Raw genomic sequence first — 19,962 nt, 5'->3', positions numbered from 1 at the left:
ACTTTGAAATTTAGTAGGCTCGAAACCTATAAAAGAATGAAGTAGCTTATTGTTGATAGTATTATTGATATGTGAATTACGTTAATGCTTCGTTGTTAAATGATAAATTGTCGAATAAAGCATGAAAAATAGTCCAATTTTAGTTTGTCCCATCCTTTTTAAATTTGGAATAATAAATCAACAAGTTTCAGAATTTCACGATTATTTCATACGTCAATTTTCCATTAAAATTCATGATCAAGGGCAGATCTACTTGGAGAGGTTAAGGGGCAATTGTCTCTCCTTAGTACTTGTCTCATCCCTTAAAAATAGACCAATTATTTAAAGAAAGATTTTTTAAAACACTTTTTCTTTCTTTCTTTCTATATCTCTTACTTTACCAATTGTGCATTAAAATTCACACCCAATCAAAAATATATATATTTTTATGGTATGAAGGTAGTACTCCATGAAACATGATAAAATTTGACTATTCTTCATGATTTATTTGACAAGCATGATAAAATTTGACTATTCTTCGTGATTTATTTGACAGTCTATCCTTATTTAAAAAAAAGTAGAATGCCTCTTAACTTACACTAGTCAGAATAAAAGATTTTTTTTAATTCGATTAGTGGGTTATCACATAATTAGATGGAAGCACCATTTCCAACTAATAACTGCAAATTTTTCCTCTAGAAAAAAGGAAGAAACATAGAATAGAAGAGAGAAAGGAATAGTGTGAAATAGTAAAATCGGTTAGCTGCAATGAAAAAAAATAAACAGAAGAAATGGTGCACGTTAGCAGAAAGCGGCAGAATCCAGCTTAATCTGCGCTAAGAAATGGCGCGTTGAAATGGTCCAATGTGGGCCAGCCCAGCCGGCACACGAGCTTCGCGTTCGAAATGACGCAGATCTTCTGACACCAACGTGCACTTCATCCAACGGCTCTCATTCTCTCCATTTAGATCCTAATTATTTCAAATTTCAGAATCTTTGGCCGCCTAGAATACATATAGATGCTATGCTCTCTTTTGTACTAAAATTTGTATTAGGCTATAACATGAATTCTAATTGAATTCTAATTCATATATAAAAAAAGCAATTTTTGGCCACTTTATTGAGTTTGAGTGAGTTCATATCCAAATTAGAAATTACTCAACTATTGTCATCCAACTTAAGAAAAAGTGTTTCATTCGATAGAAACTCAGATTGTTATTTACTACTAATATCACAACAAGTACAACGTTAAATCAACTACGTTAATTTGCAATGGTCGGCAAAATTAAATAAACTATGTATATCTTAATACTTGAGATCTGTACTTACAAGTGCAAAAGCCGAATTAGAAGAAAAACGTACTAATTCATAATTAATTAATTGATGGATGATGGTTCAACAAGTCCGGCTTGGATTTTTCACTAAAGAATGTATAATAGAAACACACACAAACATTACAAAAGATTAGACATCAGCCATTAATGAATGAAATAATGCATTTGTATAAACCAAATCATGAGTTTCTCATAGTAGTTTTTTTTAATCTTTTTTTTATAAAAAATTTCAAGATAACGCCTAGATTCCTAATTAGTAAAAAATATAAACTGAGCAAGTTAGCATCTATGTGCATGTTTTACCAGAAAAGGGCTAAACCTGAATTTAATCATAATTGAATACATATAGAGACCCCTTGTTTAATTTGTCACAATATATGTCTAATTGAGTAGCCATTTTGTCTTATTCAAGTACAAAACCCCCTTGTTGATTTGCTTTTTTCTATGCATGGATGCATAGAATATATGATTGTGATATGGGGGACCATTCTGTTTTACTTCCTATACTTTATTCACACACACTAACACTCATCAAATTCTTGCCTATGCTACCTATATATACATTAATTGTGTAAGAAAAAATAATTTCTTATACAATGGAAAACCACATTACTTTCTGCCCAAACACACCTTCAACACCTCCTCTATCAATGCACAAAAACTCCCAAACTATATCCAAAATCAAGCCCAAAATTAGAATCATCCACATTTTCGCACCGGAAATCATCAAAACCGACGCAACAAATTTCCGGGAGCTCGTCCAAAGGCTCACCGGCAAGCCCACCGAGGCTGACCTGAGCACGAAAAAGACGAAAGCAAGAAAGAAAGTGGCAAGAATCTTTCCTTCAAGCAAGAAAATGAGTATGAGGGCAGGATTCCATGCTAGCTTAAGGGAGAGAATCAAAGGAGAAGAGGAGATTTGGAGCAGTGCTAATTCAGGAGGTGGATTCTTGGGTGGTTTTGCAGACTTTGATGGCTTCATGCAAGAAATCAACCACTTTCCTTTTTTGGAAGGTACAACATCTCACTGCATGGATGCCAATGGCCTCTCTCAACTTGCTTGATTGATTAGTTAATTAGTTGAGTTGGATTGAGGATGTAACTAATTCTGATTTTAGCCTTGTTATTATGGATTGAAGGGATTTGTTTTATGTTGTTAATGTTATTAGGAAAAACTGAATTTATTATCTCAAATTTCTTGTCTCTTGTATGTCCAATTTTGAATTTCAATTGTCCCCAAGACATGTACTCCATGTTACAATTAATTGTTACACATTTTTTTGTTGAAAATTATCAATTATTCCACATTTTAAAAGAACATATTATATACCTTCTATTTGGCATATGTGTAAGTAATAAGATACTACTCACAACCTAAAAGAAATTGATTTCAACTTCACAGCCATCTCCATAGCCATAACCCAGAACCACTAAAGCTAAACAGAGTTTTAAAAGAAGGCATAATTGATTCATAAAACAAATAGTAATTGAATAAATAACAAATTGGTTTAGTTTTCACTAAAGATGGGCCGTCTAGTTCATTAATTTGTATCGGTCGGCTAAATAAAAAGATCTAATAAGAGTTTCTCACAATGAACAAAGGCCAAATGAGAAAATGCCACATCCATATGCATAAAAATACTTTTATTTCATTATAAACGTCATTCCATTTGTTGAATCGGAAATTGAATTGGGATGATGTGATGGTTTCATGATGGGCATGCAAAATTGAAATCTCCCTTACGTGGAAAGATATCGATCTCCACCAAAAATAGACATAGTTGTATAGGATAGAATTTTAAAATATAATTAATAAAGTAAAAGAGATGAAAAAATTAGAGAAAAATAGTGATAATGGATTGTATGACTCACATTATTAGTACTCCATCCGCCTTTAAAGAGCATGCACTATTTCTTTTTTCGTCCGTCCTTAAAGAGTATGAACTTTCAATTTTAGAAATTTTCTTCTCTCTAATGAGGTGGGACTTATTCTCGACTAACAATACTTAAAAAACTTTATCTATCTATCTCTCTCTTACTTTACCACTAATGCATTAAAACCTGTGTCGAACCCAAAGTTCATACTCTTTGGGGACGGAGGGAGTAGTATTTAAAACTGATCTAGTTTTTATGGACGGATGTATTATACTCCCTCGTCCCCAAAGAATATGCACTTTGGATTCGACACGAGTTTTAACGTAAAATTGGTAAAGTAAGAGAGAGGTAGAGAGAAAAAATAATTAAAGTATTGTTAGTGGAGAATGAGTCTCACCTCATTAGAGAGAAAAGATTTCTAAAATTAGAAAGTGCATATTTTTGTTGGACGGACTAAAAAGGAAAGAGTGCATATTCTTGTGGGACGAAGGGAGTATTATTTTAAAACAAAAAAGATGTACACATATTTATAGTATAAAAATGTGCATGCTTATAAATGCAATCAGAATCAGCTGAGATCCTTAAAAAATAACGCATAACTATCTTAAAGTCATGAAGTTTCCTAGGCTAATCTTTTTCTAGAGAGAAAAGGGAGGGAACGTGCGTGCATCTAAAAAGTCGCAATGAAAGGGATATATGAGTAAGAAATTGACGCACTCCATTAATTGGACGCCGACTTCGGAAACGTCAACTGTGTCGAAATGACTTGAAATTCGATTGAGCCTGCGAAATGGACTGGCGAGTCAAACTCATCGCCTTTGCCCAGACATACGATGAATTTTGGCCATAACATCATTGAAAGGAAGAAATCATCATTTTAATAATTTTTTGAGCTTTTTTTAAAATTTCATTTTTTTTGAGTTCCTAGGATTTTCAAACCATTTATAAATAGTAACTTTCATTGTTTTCGGATCATAAATTAGTTCAAAACGACTCTTTGCCTAATTTTGGTGAAAATGAAAAATATCGTGTATATATATAGACTCCATATCGAATATGCATAAATTTTGAAACTTTACAATAAAATATATCTTCCCTCAATCAAGAAAATGATTTAGACACCAAGAGAGGATACCAACTAAACACGACTAATGACAACAATCATAGAAATATTTTATTTGGACAAGTTGGCAACTACATATGACTAAAGGGCTGTTTAATTAATCAAATCTAGTGGTAAATTAACTAAATCCTTTTTTAAATTTTATCTAGGATTAATTTCAATAATTCACAAATTTTCACTAATCATTGAATTTCAACACAATCTTAGAACACCAAAAAAATAATTATGACATGTCGAGCGCAATGCTAATTGATAAAAAATACTTCATTAGAGACAATCAAATTGAGACAGCATTGGCTCTAATTAATTACGCATGCTTCGAAACTATATGGATGCTAAGCAGAAAATTTGAGGGTGTTATATTATTCTTGCAACCTTTTAAAAATTGAGTAAAAATTTTCAAACTATGTAAAAGTTGGTAATTAACCCTTTCTAAACCCCTCATTTCATCATTTCAAGTGCAAAACTCTTGATTTACATAGAATATAATGGTATGTTTATTAGAGCTAGAGTGGATAAGTCTTCTATCTTCACTTCACCTGATTCAAATTTTTATCGCTTTTTATCTTATTTATCTTCCCTATTAGATTTCTATGAAAAAAGGACCACTTTATTTTATTACATCTCTCACTCATATGTCATAGCAAGGTTCATCCAATTTTTGCCTCATGTATACTTCTTAGCTGTTTTTTTCCTCTTATTTTAATGTTCTACCAATGTTGTCCATTAATTATTCAATAAACAAACTTCTACATTTCCCACTTATATAAACAAACATCCCAACTCCTCTTAAAAATCAACTCTCCTCTCCCAATCTCACAAACAACATTACTATGAAAGAAGATCAAATCTACTTCCCAAAAACAGCCTCATCAAACCTAGCCATGCAACGAAACTCACGAACGATTTCAAAGACGAAGCAGAAGATCCGAATAATCCACATATTTGCACCGGAGATCATCAAGACCGACGCTGCAAACTTCAGGGAGCTCGTGCAGAGGCTCACCGGGAAGCCCGAGAAAACGAAAGGGTTGCGAAAGAAGGATGCAAGAATTTTGCCTTCAAGCAAGGAAGGGTTTTGGATGAGTGGAAATTCAGGAGGAGATGAGTTTTTGGGTGGTTTTGATGAGATTAATCACTTTCAGTTTTTGGAAGGTTGCAACTTGCTTGATTAGGATTAAGGGAGGATATATAATTAATTACATATACTTCTTGATTGTGAGGATTAGGGTTTTGTATTATGATTAGTTAGTTATAATTAAGAGTAATTATGATTGGTGTTGTTGTGGTAATCAATGATTGATTTGTTTGTACTCGGATGATCATTTGAGATTTTCTATATGATTTTATTTGTTTGTACTCGATTTTTTCTAATTTGGGATGTAAATATATTGTATATATATAAGTTGGTTTTGTGCCTTTTTCTGATTTTTGGTATGTAGGAGTAGCTGGCAAGAGAGGATTTGAACACTAGGCTCCATTTGGAACATTTTCAAGTAACTGAATTTATTAGTATTTCAAAATTTGTCATTTCACTATCTGGATTCTTGCGCATATACTCCATATTTTCACTCGTATATAGTATTTGTGTATTACACGTATAATATCGAAAAAGTGCACAAACTACCAAAGTTGCGCAGCTGGCAGCGCGAAGCTGTGGTGACCTTGAGATCACGGGTTCAGTCCCCGCCACCCGCTGAGAGACTTTCAGCCTTAATCTGTAAATCCGGTCGCACAAGAACACATGTGGGCATAGGGGTGTCGAAACGAGTAGCGGGTATCGGGAAACCCTCAACCCGACCCGCTACCCTACCCGCCGGGTATTGGGTACCCACTACCCGATGACAAAGGGAAATGGGGCGGGATCGGGTAGTTTGTTTTAAATTTTTGCCTGTATGGGTATACCCGCTACCCGCGCGGATATACCTGTTAAACCCGATAATACCTGTTATTTTTAGGGTTAGGGTTTTAAAATATTTTATTTTAGTTAATTAGTTTCATGTTTATATATAATCAGTTTATATTAAACTTTTGAATGGTGATTTAATTTTAGACATGCTAGATGTTTCTATCATATTTGCTTGTTTGAAATTTGGATTTGCATTATATTTCATACGCATATTATATTTAAGAGATGAGAAATCACCGTATTTGTGCATAGTTAATAGTTGGAAATTATGCAAATACAACAAAGTAAAAAAAATACAAATCTAAAATCATAGTGTAGCAACTAGCAACAATCCCAAAATCCATTCTAGAATTACAAACATATACATAAAATTATTTTATTAGATGACTAGCATTGATGATAAGCGAAAACTAAAAGCATAATACCATTGAATAATATAATACACAATTCAAATTATGTCTGCGGGTTTGGGATACCCGATGCGGGTATCGGATTACCCGTATAACTATACGGGCCGGGATTGAGTAGTATAATATTGAAGTTTTCGGGTACGGGTACCCGCAAAATCGGGTTTGGGTATCTGCGGGTACCCGTTTCGACCCCCTATGTGGGCAAACCAAAATAAAAAATAAAGAGTGCACAAACTTTGAACTAATTTTTGTTTTTGTAGACGACTTTAAATATACCAGAGTAAAATTAAATCACATAATTTGATTATTGCAACTACTATTATCATTTCACCCCTTATATATTTGATCATGATAAAGGCGATTTAAAGAATGTTGTGAGTGTAAATCACGAAATCTAAAACGAAAAATATAAGCAAAAATAGATGGTAAGAAAAAAAACTTATTAGAAGAAATGAAACATGATTGATTGAGGCTAACAAATGATGTGAACCCAAGTCTTCCGCTATATATAAATGGGTTAAAATTGACTTGCAAACTACAAAGTCAATGCCAATAATATTCGCAATTTGACAATTTGTAATACTATAAATTGTTGCAGATCAATGATTATCCAAGTACTACTTGTTTAAGAATTAAAACGAAGTTGATAACATAAAAAACAGACGATTGCAAAAAAAATTGATATTAACAAAACCTACATCAGTTATGGCTTAGGTTTGACTAAGCAAAGTAACTATTAGGTATGAAAGATAACACAAACCACACTTAAAAAAAACTTGATTATTAAGAACACAAAAATCGAGACATAATTATTTGCATTGAAATTTTTTAAAAAATAACAATAACTTAGGAGCAAAATAAAGCATTACTAAATTAAGTATATATAAATTAACTTAATCTTTTACTTTTTTAGAACACTTCTATTTGCACCTCTAATTTTAGGTGAAACACCAACAATAAGGACGTTTTTTGAAGCGCTGGTGGCATATTTAGAAACACAAATTAGCGTCTTTAATTGCACTAAAAACGTCCTTAACAATTTTTTTTTGTTGTAGTGCCATGATAAGAACACACATTTTAGATCAGATATATAGAGGAATTACCTACCCTAGCAAACGACAATTAAACAATTCATGAATTGTCATAACGTCCACTGCAGATGTTTTTTAGTGATCACCATGATTAAAAATACACTTTAAAACAACATTTATGGTTCACACCATCTCTGTATATTTTCTTTGTCTTAACTGATTTAAACATCAAGTGATTATTTCCAGATACTCTTAATTACACACTTTGGATTTCAAGTTGCATGAAGAAAAAACTTAAGAACAATTAACCATGAAAAGGATTGGATCATATAAGTCAATCAAAATAAATCTAGAAGAAGAAGTGATGCTCAAAAAGTGGAAGATATATCAAAAGAAGTAAATATTTGAGGAGAAAGATTCAGCATTCACATTTGACAGTTTCCTATTTTTAAAATTCTAGAAAACAGCTGTCCATTTTTTCCCACTTTTTCATTAATTTCCATAAAAGAAATGTGAACAAGGAGAAGAAGAAGGCTTCAATATTTTACCAACTCATATAACTACCACAGCTAGTTGTTACCTGCATCAACTAATGCTAAAATCTTATCTCAGATTGCACTCACTTAAAAGGAAAGTTCCTTGATCATAAAATCATGCTAGAAGCTTTGTTTTATTAATAAAAATAAAGGTGTGCTAGCCATAGTTCTGCTTCGGCTATCCTTTTACACGAAGATATGCTATCTTCAGCTTTCGTATTCGGTTATTGGCTCTACTAGAGGCAATGGCCCGGGATCAAGTCTTGTAAGGACTTCGGGTACTCCAGCAGTATCTCGTATAATCTGCACATATAGAATCCTATTCATACATAGTGATGAAACAAGTGACACGGATCAAGAGTATTCCTAGTAAACGTAGAATCTAGATCGAGAAGATAAGAATTCAGATAATGCATTCATGATTCCATAAACATTGGTCTTCCTCTAGTTGTAAAATTGGAGTGAGTTTTATGATTAAGAGCATAGAAGAAATGAGCTGTCAAATGACAAGAAATCAAGAAAATGCGACAATTGTCCTGTTTCGTTGCCTGATTTAAGCTTAATGTATTCGTAAAGTCCCGATATCTGCAATACAATAAAATTACCAGGATCTCTTCATCGAGATAAGATATCATAAACAGCCTGCTGAATGTCCCACCTGAAAACCGATAAAAGCAAGCAATGAATCACTAGGTCGCTGAAAACTTTCGAATTGTTGTAGTGTTAGCGATAGGCGGAGGATAAACATGATGACTGGTGAGAATTAACGACCATTAAACCTATAATGAAAATATACGGATTCATTCCTTTTCCTTTCGTGGAAAGTGGAACTGCATAATCAAGCAGTACAAGTCTCTTAAATTACATACCAAGAGGGATCTTAAATCCATTAGCCACGGCATCCCTGATGGGAACAGGAAGCTGCTGCAACGTATTAGTAGCCTGAACTAAAGCACCTCTTAGTTGTTCAGGCATTGTTTCCTCATTAACTTTTGGGGAGCCAAACATCCCTTCAACGTATTCCTCTTTCATTCTAAGTGGCCCCTCGACAGTTAGCCGGGTGGAGACAACAAATCTGCTCTCTATCTGCAAGTAATCCAGAAATACTTGTTAGAAGGTGAGACAAGGAAACAATATCAACAAAAAAAGATGCTGGACCATAAGCCATATTTCTAATACATCACCCTTTTGATGTAGACATGTCTGGGGCTAAAGCTCCATACAGCGCTAGAAAAAATTCGAGCTTTAAATCTGCCAAAAATCATTCTTATTTTCTGTATTCATAAGTATTGTATTCATCTCTTTACCAAGTTAGTATCTTCAACTAACTATGTTTTTCATCTTAGGGGCTGCTTGATATCCTAGCTATTTACGGGAATGGATTTGAGCCGTATCACGTTGCTGAGTTATTAGGACAATGAGTTCTCATATGGTTTTCGAATAGCCAGTGGAAAAAAATGAAAATAGAACAACTTTCCTCGGCTAAAATTGTCGCTACATTAGCTATAGTAAACCATTAATCTTATCAAACGCTATAAAGAAAGTGATTTCTGGTTCTATCTTGCATATTTTCTCAAATAGTTTCTTGATGGCTTTTTTTCTGACGAGCATATCAAACAAGACCGGTGTCTTATATAAACCTCATGACTCAAATCTCCTGGCTATTCAGCTGCACTAATATATTGATGTTACTGAAAAAAAAAACTAAAAGGCCAAAGAAATTGCAGTGCATTACTGAATTTAAGAATTTCAGACTTGCAGAAATATTTGCATATCCATCCTTGATCACTGCGTCCAGGCTCGATAAACTTGCCAATGTTGGAGGAAACCTCCTGCGAAACAGTAACAGATGTAAAAATAAGTTGTGTTCACCCATTACAAGAACTAGCAACTAGTACAATGTAACTTACTCGAACAAGATCCTAGCAGCAAGAAGCCAAGGGCTCCCGGATCTAAACCACTCGAAGTTCCAATTGCCTTCCAGAAAAGGAGACCTGAAGAGCCGATAACAGAACTGAACAGCCAACAACCTTTGCTACATCGATGCTTTGAGAAAAATTAAACAGCTTACGTTGTTGGTCTTGGAGTCGGGTTGAGCCTCTCGAGGCTAACTATTCTCTCATTCACATCTATTTGTTGATCACTCGTTGTCTTCCCCGTCACCAGCGCCTCAAACCCTCCCGCATCTTTGAACTGAAACACACAATCTAATCATGGACATTACAAATGTACATTTCAATCCACATTCAGAACATTATCTTGAAATATCCAGATAATCATCATTATAGAAAGTATTATTTATTCCTACACTGCATTAGTTCCTTTGACACATCAGAAAAACCTTAAAACTCATAAGATACAAATTCTATACAAGTGACAATGAAATCAAGAAATAATTTTTACTACATTGGACAAATTAATTCACCAAAACAGAAGACTCTGGAGCAAATTGGGGCCAAATAGAGCTAATTGAAGTAGAGATTAAGCAACCAGATCATGCCCATTACTTATTTTCCTTGAGAAATCAAGAGAAAAAAGGAATCTTTAAATGAAAAAGAAAAAAAGACTCACTGCAAGAAGTAGAGATTCTTTAGCAGAGAGTGTTTCCATTTGTCTGGCATAAGTAGCTGAAGGCCCTTGTACAGTTTCCTGCACCATTGCTCTGCATTTTCTGCTTAATTTCCTTTTCCTTATCGCACCATTTCTAACAGGATTTTCAAGAAAAAACAGAGGTGCAGCAGAAGATGGATACGAGGACATACGGGCAGTATGCATTGACAATAGGCCCTGGGTTGAAATTGAGGTCGACATTTCAATGATTCTTGATTGAAGCTAGTTGAGATGAATATGAATATGATGGGAGTTTATTTCAACCTCCGAGTCCGACCTTCCCTCTTGCGTTGATTGTGTGGTGTGCTTATCAATTGTAGAGCTTTCTGTAATTAATAAAACAAATATAAAAAAAATACATAATCTGTATGAAAATCGTTAGATTTTGTTCTATGGTTTTAATGGTTTAAATAATCTGTATAAAAATCAATAATTTCATTAAGACCTGGGTGTAGCCAGAAAATTATATTAAAGGGGGCAAAAATATATACTCTAATTTTAGAGCATCCTCATCCATGCTCTTGCCAACGAACATTGATATGGGCCTGGACCCACTTTTACTCACTGCTCTTAGGCAAGAGCACAACACTCACATACGTGCTCTTCCGCAAGGACAAGCTCAAGGGTCCCATCATTCTATTATTCAATTTAAATAAAAACATTTCCACAAAATTAAAATATATTAAAAATATCCGGAATACTAAATTTAAAAAAATTAAAAATCACATAATTAAAATCCTAAAAATTAAAAAGTACATAATTAAAATCATAAAAATTAAAAATTACATAATTAAATTCATAAAATTAAAAAAACTTACTACTCGTGGCCGAATTTCGCCAAAATGTGTTTGATTAGGTCTTCTTGTAGCTCAATGTGGGCTCGGGTATCGCCCATTGTGTTACTTGTTTCGATCATTTCGCCCACCGTCGTATGCACACCTCGGCGTGGGGGAGACCTTGCGGTTAAGCTTCCGGCTTTATCCTCGTTGTAAAAGCTAGCCGCCATCGGTTCTTCGTCAGCTATAATCATGTTGTGCAAGATAATACACGTGTACATGATGTCGGCGATATTTTTCACGTACCACAACCGAGACGGGCCTTCACAATGTTGAATCGGGCATGAAGGACCCCAAAATCTCGTTCGACGTCTTTCTGAGAGGACTCTTGACGCTGCGCAAAAAGAACTTGTCTCGGGTCTTGCGGGTTGCTGAGCGTCTTCATGAAAGTCGACCACCTTGGGTAGATACCATCAGCGAGATAGTAACCCATGTGGTATGCATTTCCGTTGACGGTGAAGTCGATCGCCGGTGCTACACCATTCAAAACATCATTGAAGAGTGGTGAATAATAGAGCATGTTCAAGTCGTTGTTTGATCCGGCAATACCAAAATATGCATGCCAAATCCATAGGCGGTAGTCGGCGACCGCTTCAAGGATAAGTGTTGGGACATCACCTTTGTGGCCGCTTAAGTGTTGCCCCCTCCGAGCAGTCGGGCAATTCTTCCACCTCCAATGCATGCAGTCAATGCTGCCAAGCATACCGGGAAAACCATGGACTGTTTCATGAAGACGAAGCAACCGTTGGCAATCATCGGTGGTGGGTGCCCGAAGGAATTCCTCACCAAAAGCTGAACGAACGCCGTCGCAAAAAATTTTAAGGCAAAGGATTCCAGTTGACTCACCTACATGCAAATACTCGTCGAAGAGGTCAGCCGTTTGCCCAGTAGCAAGTTGTCGGATGACACACGTACACTTCTGCAACGTCGAGAGACTTTGCCGACCGGTTGCGTCTGTACTTGTTTGAAAGTATTCAATAAGGGCGGATAATGTGTTGACAATATGCATAAACAAGCGTTTTAACATGCGAAAACGACGCCGAAAGTAATCTTCCGGAAACCACGGCTGGTCGGAAAAATAGTCAGCAACGAGACTTTCGTTGGCTCCCTCCCGGTCACGATGGATGTAGCGGCGAGTTGATCTAGTTGGTCGAGGAGGAGGGGCGGGGGTATTCGCGGTGACATAGGCTTCATAGGCGGCACGATATTGTTCATAGAATTCTTGTTTTTCGCGCTCCTCTTCCGTAATGAGATTGGTGAAATTCATTTGAGAGGGTTTGAGTGAGAGAGGAAGATGTAGATAAGTTGTATGAAAAAATATGAATGAGAGATGATTTGATGTGAAAAATGGATGATAAATGTGTGTATTTATAGATGATTTTGAGAATAAAAAATAAAATAAAATAAAAAAAATCCAGAAAAACGGTAAAAAAATGGCCCTAATTTTGGGAATCTGAAAATATATTTTTTAAATTTTTGGTATTATTTTCGATTAAAAAAAAGAATTTCAAACGGAAATGTTGTTGACCAATCAGAATGCGCCACGTCAGCTGCTCGCTGGCACGGACGTGCTCGATGCATCGAGCAGCGCCGAGCAGGCGGTGCCGCACCGCTGGCACGGACGGACGCGTGCCCACTCACCGCGGCGGATGCTCTTATGAGTTTTAGTAAGGGGGCATTTAATGAAAAATTTGATATATATTTAGAAATTTGTAGCAAAAAAATAGAAGGGTGAGTGAGTGTAAGTCACAATTATATTCTTCACTTTTCATATTTCATCACCAAATTATTTAACAATTCATTTTATTTTCATATTTTGCTTTATAAAACAAAAACAGTTCAGCAATAGAAGGTAAAGACCATGAGGTTCACAATGAAGCTCTACCTTGATTTTTCGTCGTTTCATAGATTCGAATGCGTAAACAAAGTAAATGCCACCTATGTGTACAATTTTTTTACCTTGAAATTGAGTAAATGATGTGTTGTAAATTCTAAAAATTGGTGTGTCCATTTGGTACTTGAGTGGGGTGTGGATTTATGTTCGATTAATTAGCGATTATGTAACATTTAGACGTCGTTGATTATAGTTTGAGCTTTGCTTTGAATGGATTGAACCTCAATATATGAAGTGCCATATAGAACAAAACCCTAAGTTAGGAATGTTGGGATTTTATTGTTGGTTTGTTAGAAATGTTTGGGAATGTGGTATAAACGTGTGTTTTCTTCAATAGTTTGGAGGGGATTAAGTCCTCTGTTTTTCAGTCCTATGTTCCGATTTCTTTAGCAAATTTAGAACAGTAAAAACCTTGATTTACCAATTTTAAAAATAACTCGAAAGAGTCTACAGGTTCCCTAATTTTTATGGAAAATTTAGGAGTTCATTTACTACGTGTATATTGGTAAATGTTGCCAAAAACTGTTCGATTTTGATAGTCTGTGATTGCTTCATAAACTCGACTTCTTGGGGTATTTGAAAATATCGGGTTACGCCTCTAAAGCCTTTTGAATGAATGTAGCGCGTTAATGAGAAATCATTTACTAAGGACGTGTTTGGTTTGTCGTTTACCGTACCATAAGAAAATATGATCAGGCTGAAATAGAATTGCTTTTCCTGGTATGGATAAGTTGTTTGGTTTCTGATTTTACATTTCTTGGTTTATATTAGTATGTGATGTTTGGTCTGTATGTAATCAGACATAAAATGTTTTCAAAAGTCCTTTTTACCTACACTTTCATTAATGACACAAACAGCTACCCTGTAATATGCAATATGATTCTCAGACTTGTTCGTCAATTGCACCAAAACATGAGATCTACTATTTCAATTCAACTACCACATACCACAAATTCCATAGTATATTAATCCAAAAACATCATAGGAAATTGAAGCAGGCTCATCATTATTTACAGGAGCTAGCTAGTTGTCACTCATCTCTCGGAGAATGGTTGTTGTCCAATCACCGTTTCACGGTGGAAAGCGATATAATATAAACAGGGGTTTTTGAAAAGTTAGGAAAATTTGTGTTGGATTTCTTCCGGTTAAAGAGAGAAAGAAAGGAATAGATTTGAGGGCTGAAGTCGGTTTGTGGAGTTCTTGGTTGTGGTTGGCGGAGATAAGGTCAAAAATTTAGGTCGGCTCGCTCTTCCTACAAAATTGAATGAAAACAGTACAGACAGTGTAGGTCGAAATGGGGGCAACTAAGTAATTTCATTGGTGTAACTTAATTTATCTGGGTCACTCTGATACATATCACACTCAATTTGGCAGATATGGTAACTACCGCTTTAAGCCTCAAGAGCTCGAGCCTTTGTCTTTTTATTGGGCCATGAAGATACACTAAACAACAAACCAAACACCAGTAAATACTGGTTAGCAGCCACTAACTAGGTTTTTCATACAAACCAAACACATCCTAAGATATTAAGTGAGGATAAAGAAAAGAGTTTAGTTTTTAGTAGTATCCTTTCTTTATAAACTTAAGTGTGTTATAATGCTATAAAGAAGCTACACCCAAATGTTTGCAAAGGATTGGAAAAAGATCGGCGAAAGAAGTAACGACGAATGAAAAGGTTTGGAAATAAACGTTATCAGGTAGCATGCTCAACATTTAAATAGCTTAATTCGCTTATGTGTTTTAATCTGACCTATTGTCTTGGTAAATTATGATTAATTATGTGGATAAAGACTTATGAAGTAAAATATGAAATTTTAAATTGACATACTCGATTACTGATGCACTTTTTATTAGCACTGTAAATACCTGCAAGTATACAGAGTAAGAATAGTATAGCTAAAGGTGTCCAGAGCCTTTGTCCTAGCGGCAAGGAGCTTAGACATTATTGCATGAGGTGCCGAGTTCGAGCCCTCTTGACATCAGTTGTAATTTCCTCCTATCTATAGTATAGGAGCTTATTTGTAATTTCCTTCCTTATATAGGAGTTAATTTTAAAAAAAGAATAGTATAGCTAAAGGTTAGTACCAAATATCGATCACGGGGAAAACAAACACAGACTGTCTGTCCTCTACTAAAACTCAATTACTATTTGGAGAACCGAAAGTTTTGGAGATTTTTTAAAACAAAGAACTTTTGAAAGCGAATAAACAACTAATTGCAAATAAACACAGAGATAAGGGAATTCCAGGGATGTGCTTTCACAATTATGGTTATACAAATTCCAACTACTACACCCTAGCACAGTTCTTACTTTGATAGAACGAGTCACCTAGTTTATGCTCATGCGATACAAACGCTGATTACTAACATTGGGGTTGTCAATCCTAAATACGTAACTCCTAAAAGTTCCTAAGACCCTTAAAAAGTCCTCACTCTCAATTAACAGTGTCATTTTAAAAGAAGCTAATTGTAGTGTCTATTAAGTGGATCTAACTTGCCCACCTCATCTCACGATTATGTAGCAAGTTATATTATATCATCATTAAATGTGTCACTCAAGCGTGAAGCATTATCCATTAACTTAAGGAAGAAACAAAGTAAAAATAAACGGATGTTAAATAGAAATAGGAATTGTATAAACCAATAAAAGTTACTAACACATCCCTAGAATTCTATGAGTTTAGTTATACATGATATAATAAACTAAAAACAAAGATTGAAAGGAATACAATTAAAACATAAGAACTAAACCAATAAAACCAAAATGTTGAATTCTTGTAGCCTTGATGATCTTGATTTCTTCTTCAACTCCTTGCACAATGAAGAACTTTAACTTTTAAGCTCTGGAAATATTTGGCAAAGAGAAGATCTCTTTTTAATGAAGCTTTGAGGAGTATTTATAGGGGAAAAATCGCCCCTTCTAAAATAAGGAGACATGCTGCAAAATATGGTAAATCTTGGAGAGAAAGTAAGATAAATTTTGCTCGCCGCTATTTCTCGGCGGGCCGCTGCACTTTGGCTAGCGGTCGCTGTGGGTTGGTCCGATGCTTCTGACTCTTGGCTGGCGAGCCGCTGCACTTGTTTCAGCGGTTGCTAGCCATCATCTCGTAACTCTCTGGACTCTCGGTAGTGGTCACCACGCACTCCCCAGCGGTCGCTGGGCGTGTCTTGACTTCATGCACAACTTTCCCGAAGCGGGCCGCTACTAGCTTAGCGGCCGTTGGACGCCAGTGGTCGCCGACAGTGTTGCAGCGGACCGCTGGACATGCAGAACAGCTCCAGATTCCCAACTTCGTGTTTTGACTCCCCTTTTAGGCTCAAATATGCACATTTCTCACAAAACATGTAAAAATACCAAAATAGATAAAATATGCAAATAATGGACATGTAATGCAACTTTGACATTAAAAACGGACCAAAAGATGGCCTTAAAACCGTGCAAAATCCGAGCGTATCAATTACGCCTCTTTATGACATCACCTATTCGGCCGACAGCCGGTCAAGTAGGAGGTGTTATAGTGAGAGTAGGAATGGGCAATTGCCCCACCTAGGCAAAGGCTAGATCTTCCCCTGCTGCTAGAACATGCCAATGAAATACACTCTTGCATAATTATGTGGTAAAATTTCACATACCAATTTGACTTCTACAGATGTAGCTTTTGTTTTTCTAACTTGAATTGATTTCTTAACTGCTTTGCATATGTTGATTTGCTTATTTTTCATTCTTCACAGATTAGTTTTGGGATTTTGAATTGCTTCCACTGTCTAGATTGACTGTTCAAATTTTCGGTTTTGACATTTCATGTTTTAGTTTATGGTTTTGAAATTACATGTTTTAAGCTTTCCTTTCCCTTTATTTTAGTTGGTAAATATCTAATTTATTTAGTTCTATAAATATGTAAATATAATTTAAATGTTAATATATATAATAAATATTAGTATAATTCACATAATGACTTGAAATTTGCATGATGACTTGAAATTTGCACGATGGCATGAAATTTGCACGATCACTTGAAATTTGCACGATGGCATGAAATTTGCACGATGATTGTATTCAAAAGTCCTATTAATATAATATTTCATGTATTTCTAAAATTATCCGACAAATATACATGAATTTTTAAGTGAACATAAAATTTTATAAATAGTTTAATCATATAAATGTAACTACTTTTTAATTTATAATATAAAATTCAAAAATACGTAAAACTTTATTTCAAAATACATGAATTTTAAGTAAACCCGGCTCAACCCGACTTAGCCCGTAGCTCGGTTCAAGCCGTGCTGACGTCGATGAGGACTTAGCCCAGCTCATTTCACCGGTGGTCCCAGGTTAGGTCAATTCGAATTTATAAAAAGAAACCCAATCCAACCTAGTCCACATGGACGGTGGGCCTGGGCTGGGCCAAGCAAGTTGTCCGGCTCAGCACAACGACGGATCCAGTCAGGGCCTTGGCCCGACGTTGTTAAAACTCTAAACTAATTTTATTTGAAACTGCTATGAAGATTATTTTTGCAATTGGGTACACTTTGGATTGACATATCATTGTCAAAATATTCATATGATATTGTATTAATTTGTTAGCAAATCGTGGTAATGTAATTTATATTTTTATTATAACGAAGAAAAGCTTCGAGGAACGCTTTCTAAACATGAAGCAGCCTCATCACAGAGTGTGCTTCATTTTGCAGCATTAAACGGACATGAAGAATCGGCCAGGGCCTTGATTAATCATTTTCCCACGCTTGTGCACGCGAATGCCTCAACATTAACCAGATCTTTGCCTTTACACTTAGTCGTAGAGAAGGTCATATTAATATATGTACACCGTTGATAGAAGCCTACCTGACTGCATGCATTGAGTGCAATACCAATGGATGAATCCAATTCATTTGGATGCCCAGGAAGGTCATCCTCACGTATGCAAGATATTGCTTGAAAAAGGTCCATTGGCTTGTTGGGTTGAATAGTCTAGGCATGATTCCGCTTCATATTGCCGCCCTGAAGACGAATCTAAATGTACTCCGACTGCTTTGAAACGATATTATCACTAATACGGCTGTGAAGCAAAGGCTCCATCACAGGCAAACCATCCTGTGTGCGTGTATCGCTCTTGGCTAGAGATGCCCAAGGTTTTCGATTCCGGCGGTTAACCACAAAACCGTAACCGTCGGTTCCGGTTCCGAACCAGAACCGTGACTTTTTTCTTGAACTGGAACCTTCATATTTTGAACCGTAGGCCGGTTCCGGTTCCAAATTTTACTAATCACGGGCCAGTTCTGGACGGTTTCAAACCGGAACCTGAAATCTAGCTGGAACCGCGAAAAACCGCCGAAAATCGACGATTCAGAACCGTAAAAAACCATCGGTTCCGAACCGAAACCGTAACCGTTGGTTTTGGAACCGGAACCGTGAAACACCCTCACGGTTCGGTTCCGGTTCCGGTTCGACAATTTCTGAAACTGGAACCGGCGGTTCCGAACCGTAACCGTCGATTCCGGAACCGTGGGCATCTATACTCTTGGCCAATTATATTTGTTAAGGGTTTTAAGAGAACATCTCTTTTACGACGATGGGAACACGATGTTGCATATCGTTGTTGCAAGTATGCAACATGAAATTGTACAATACTTTGTTTCTGAAAACAACGTCATGTGCTTGCGCAAAAACAAGATAGGGGTGTCGGAGCTTGATCTCGCAAGTGACAACGTGGAAATGAAATCGTTGTTATCAAATTTCGTCTCGGTGAAGTATGAGTTCAAAGGAATTGATATGAACAGTGACGGACGCAGCATATAGGCCAAGCCATCGCGCTAGTAGGGGCTTGGCCTGTGCCGGACAAATTAAGTACTCCCTCCGTTTTCTTATAGTTGAGTCATTTTTCCATTTCAGAGAGTTCCCTCATAGTTGAGTCATTTTTATATATAGTAATATTTTTCTCTTTCTTACTTTACTGTCTCTTACTTTATTCTCTTACTTTATTCATTTTGTTACTTTATTATCTCTACTTTTTTATATCTCTTACCTTTTTATCTATTAATTTAACATACTCAACATCCATTTCTTAAACTCCGTGCCGAAAAGTTTCGCCTCAACTATGAGGGAACGGAGGGAGTTTATAATTTAGATGAACTCATACGAGTTCTCTCGCTGTTTATGTTTTGTCGTTTCAGATTTTATTTTTTTATAGATTACCAATCTTGGAAAGAGTAGTCTTGTTTAAGCTTCAGAGTCTTGTTAAAGTTGAGTTGCTTAAGCTTTAAAAATGGTTTGTTGTTGGCTACCAGAAGCATCTCAATCCCTACTCTTCCGAAGGTACGCTTCTAGTGTAAAATCTTAGGTTCTGAATGTGTATAAATGTAATGAGGTATGTGGAGCTGCTGCAATGAATTGTATCCGTTATGTAAAGAACCACGGGGA

The 19,962-nt window shown here is 35.8% G+C and overlaps 1 protein-coding gene across 1 annotated transcript; it reads right to left on the bottom strand.

The window, feature by feature from the left end:
• Positions 1-8,115: 8,115 nt before the first annotated feature.
• On the bottom strand, positions 8,116-11,122 carry LOC121753279 (probable plastid-lipid-associated protein 13, chloroplastic). Its single transcript, XM_042148519.1, has 7 exons — positions 10,769-11,122; positions 10,269-10,390; positions 10,108-10,191; positions 9,933-10,029; positions 9,067-9,283; positions 8,803-8,855; positions 8,116-8,500 (listed from the first exon to the last, which is right to left on the bottom strand). Exons 1-7 carry the CDS (start codon positions 11,006-11,008, stop codon positions 8,405-8,407), a joined length of 909 nt encoding a protein of 302 aa, XP_042004453.1. The 5' UTR covers positions 11,009-11,122; the 3' UTR covers positions 8,116-8,404.
• Positions 11,123-19,962: the final 8,840 nt, after the last annotated feature.

Source organism: Salvia splendens, chromosome 10, assembly GCF_004379255.2.
Source record: "Salvia splendens isolate huo1 chromosome 10, SspV2, whole genome shotgun sequence".
NCBI classification, from domain to species: domain Eukaryota; kingdom Viridiplantae; phylum Streptophyta; class Magnoliopsida; order Lamiales; family Lamiaceae; genus Salvia; species Salvia splendens.
The sequence above is the reverse complement of the archived record's forward strand: the minus strand, read 5'-3'. Positions and strand labels throughout refer to the sequence as shown.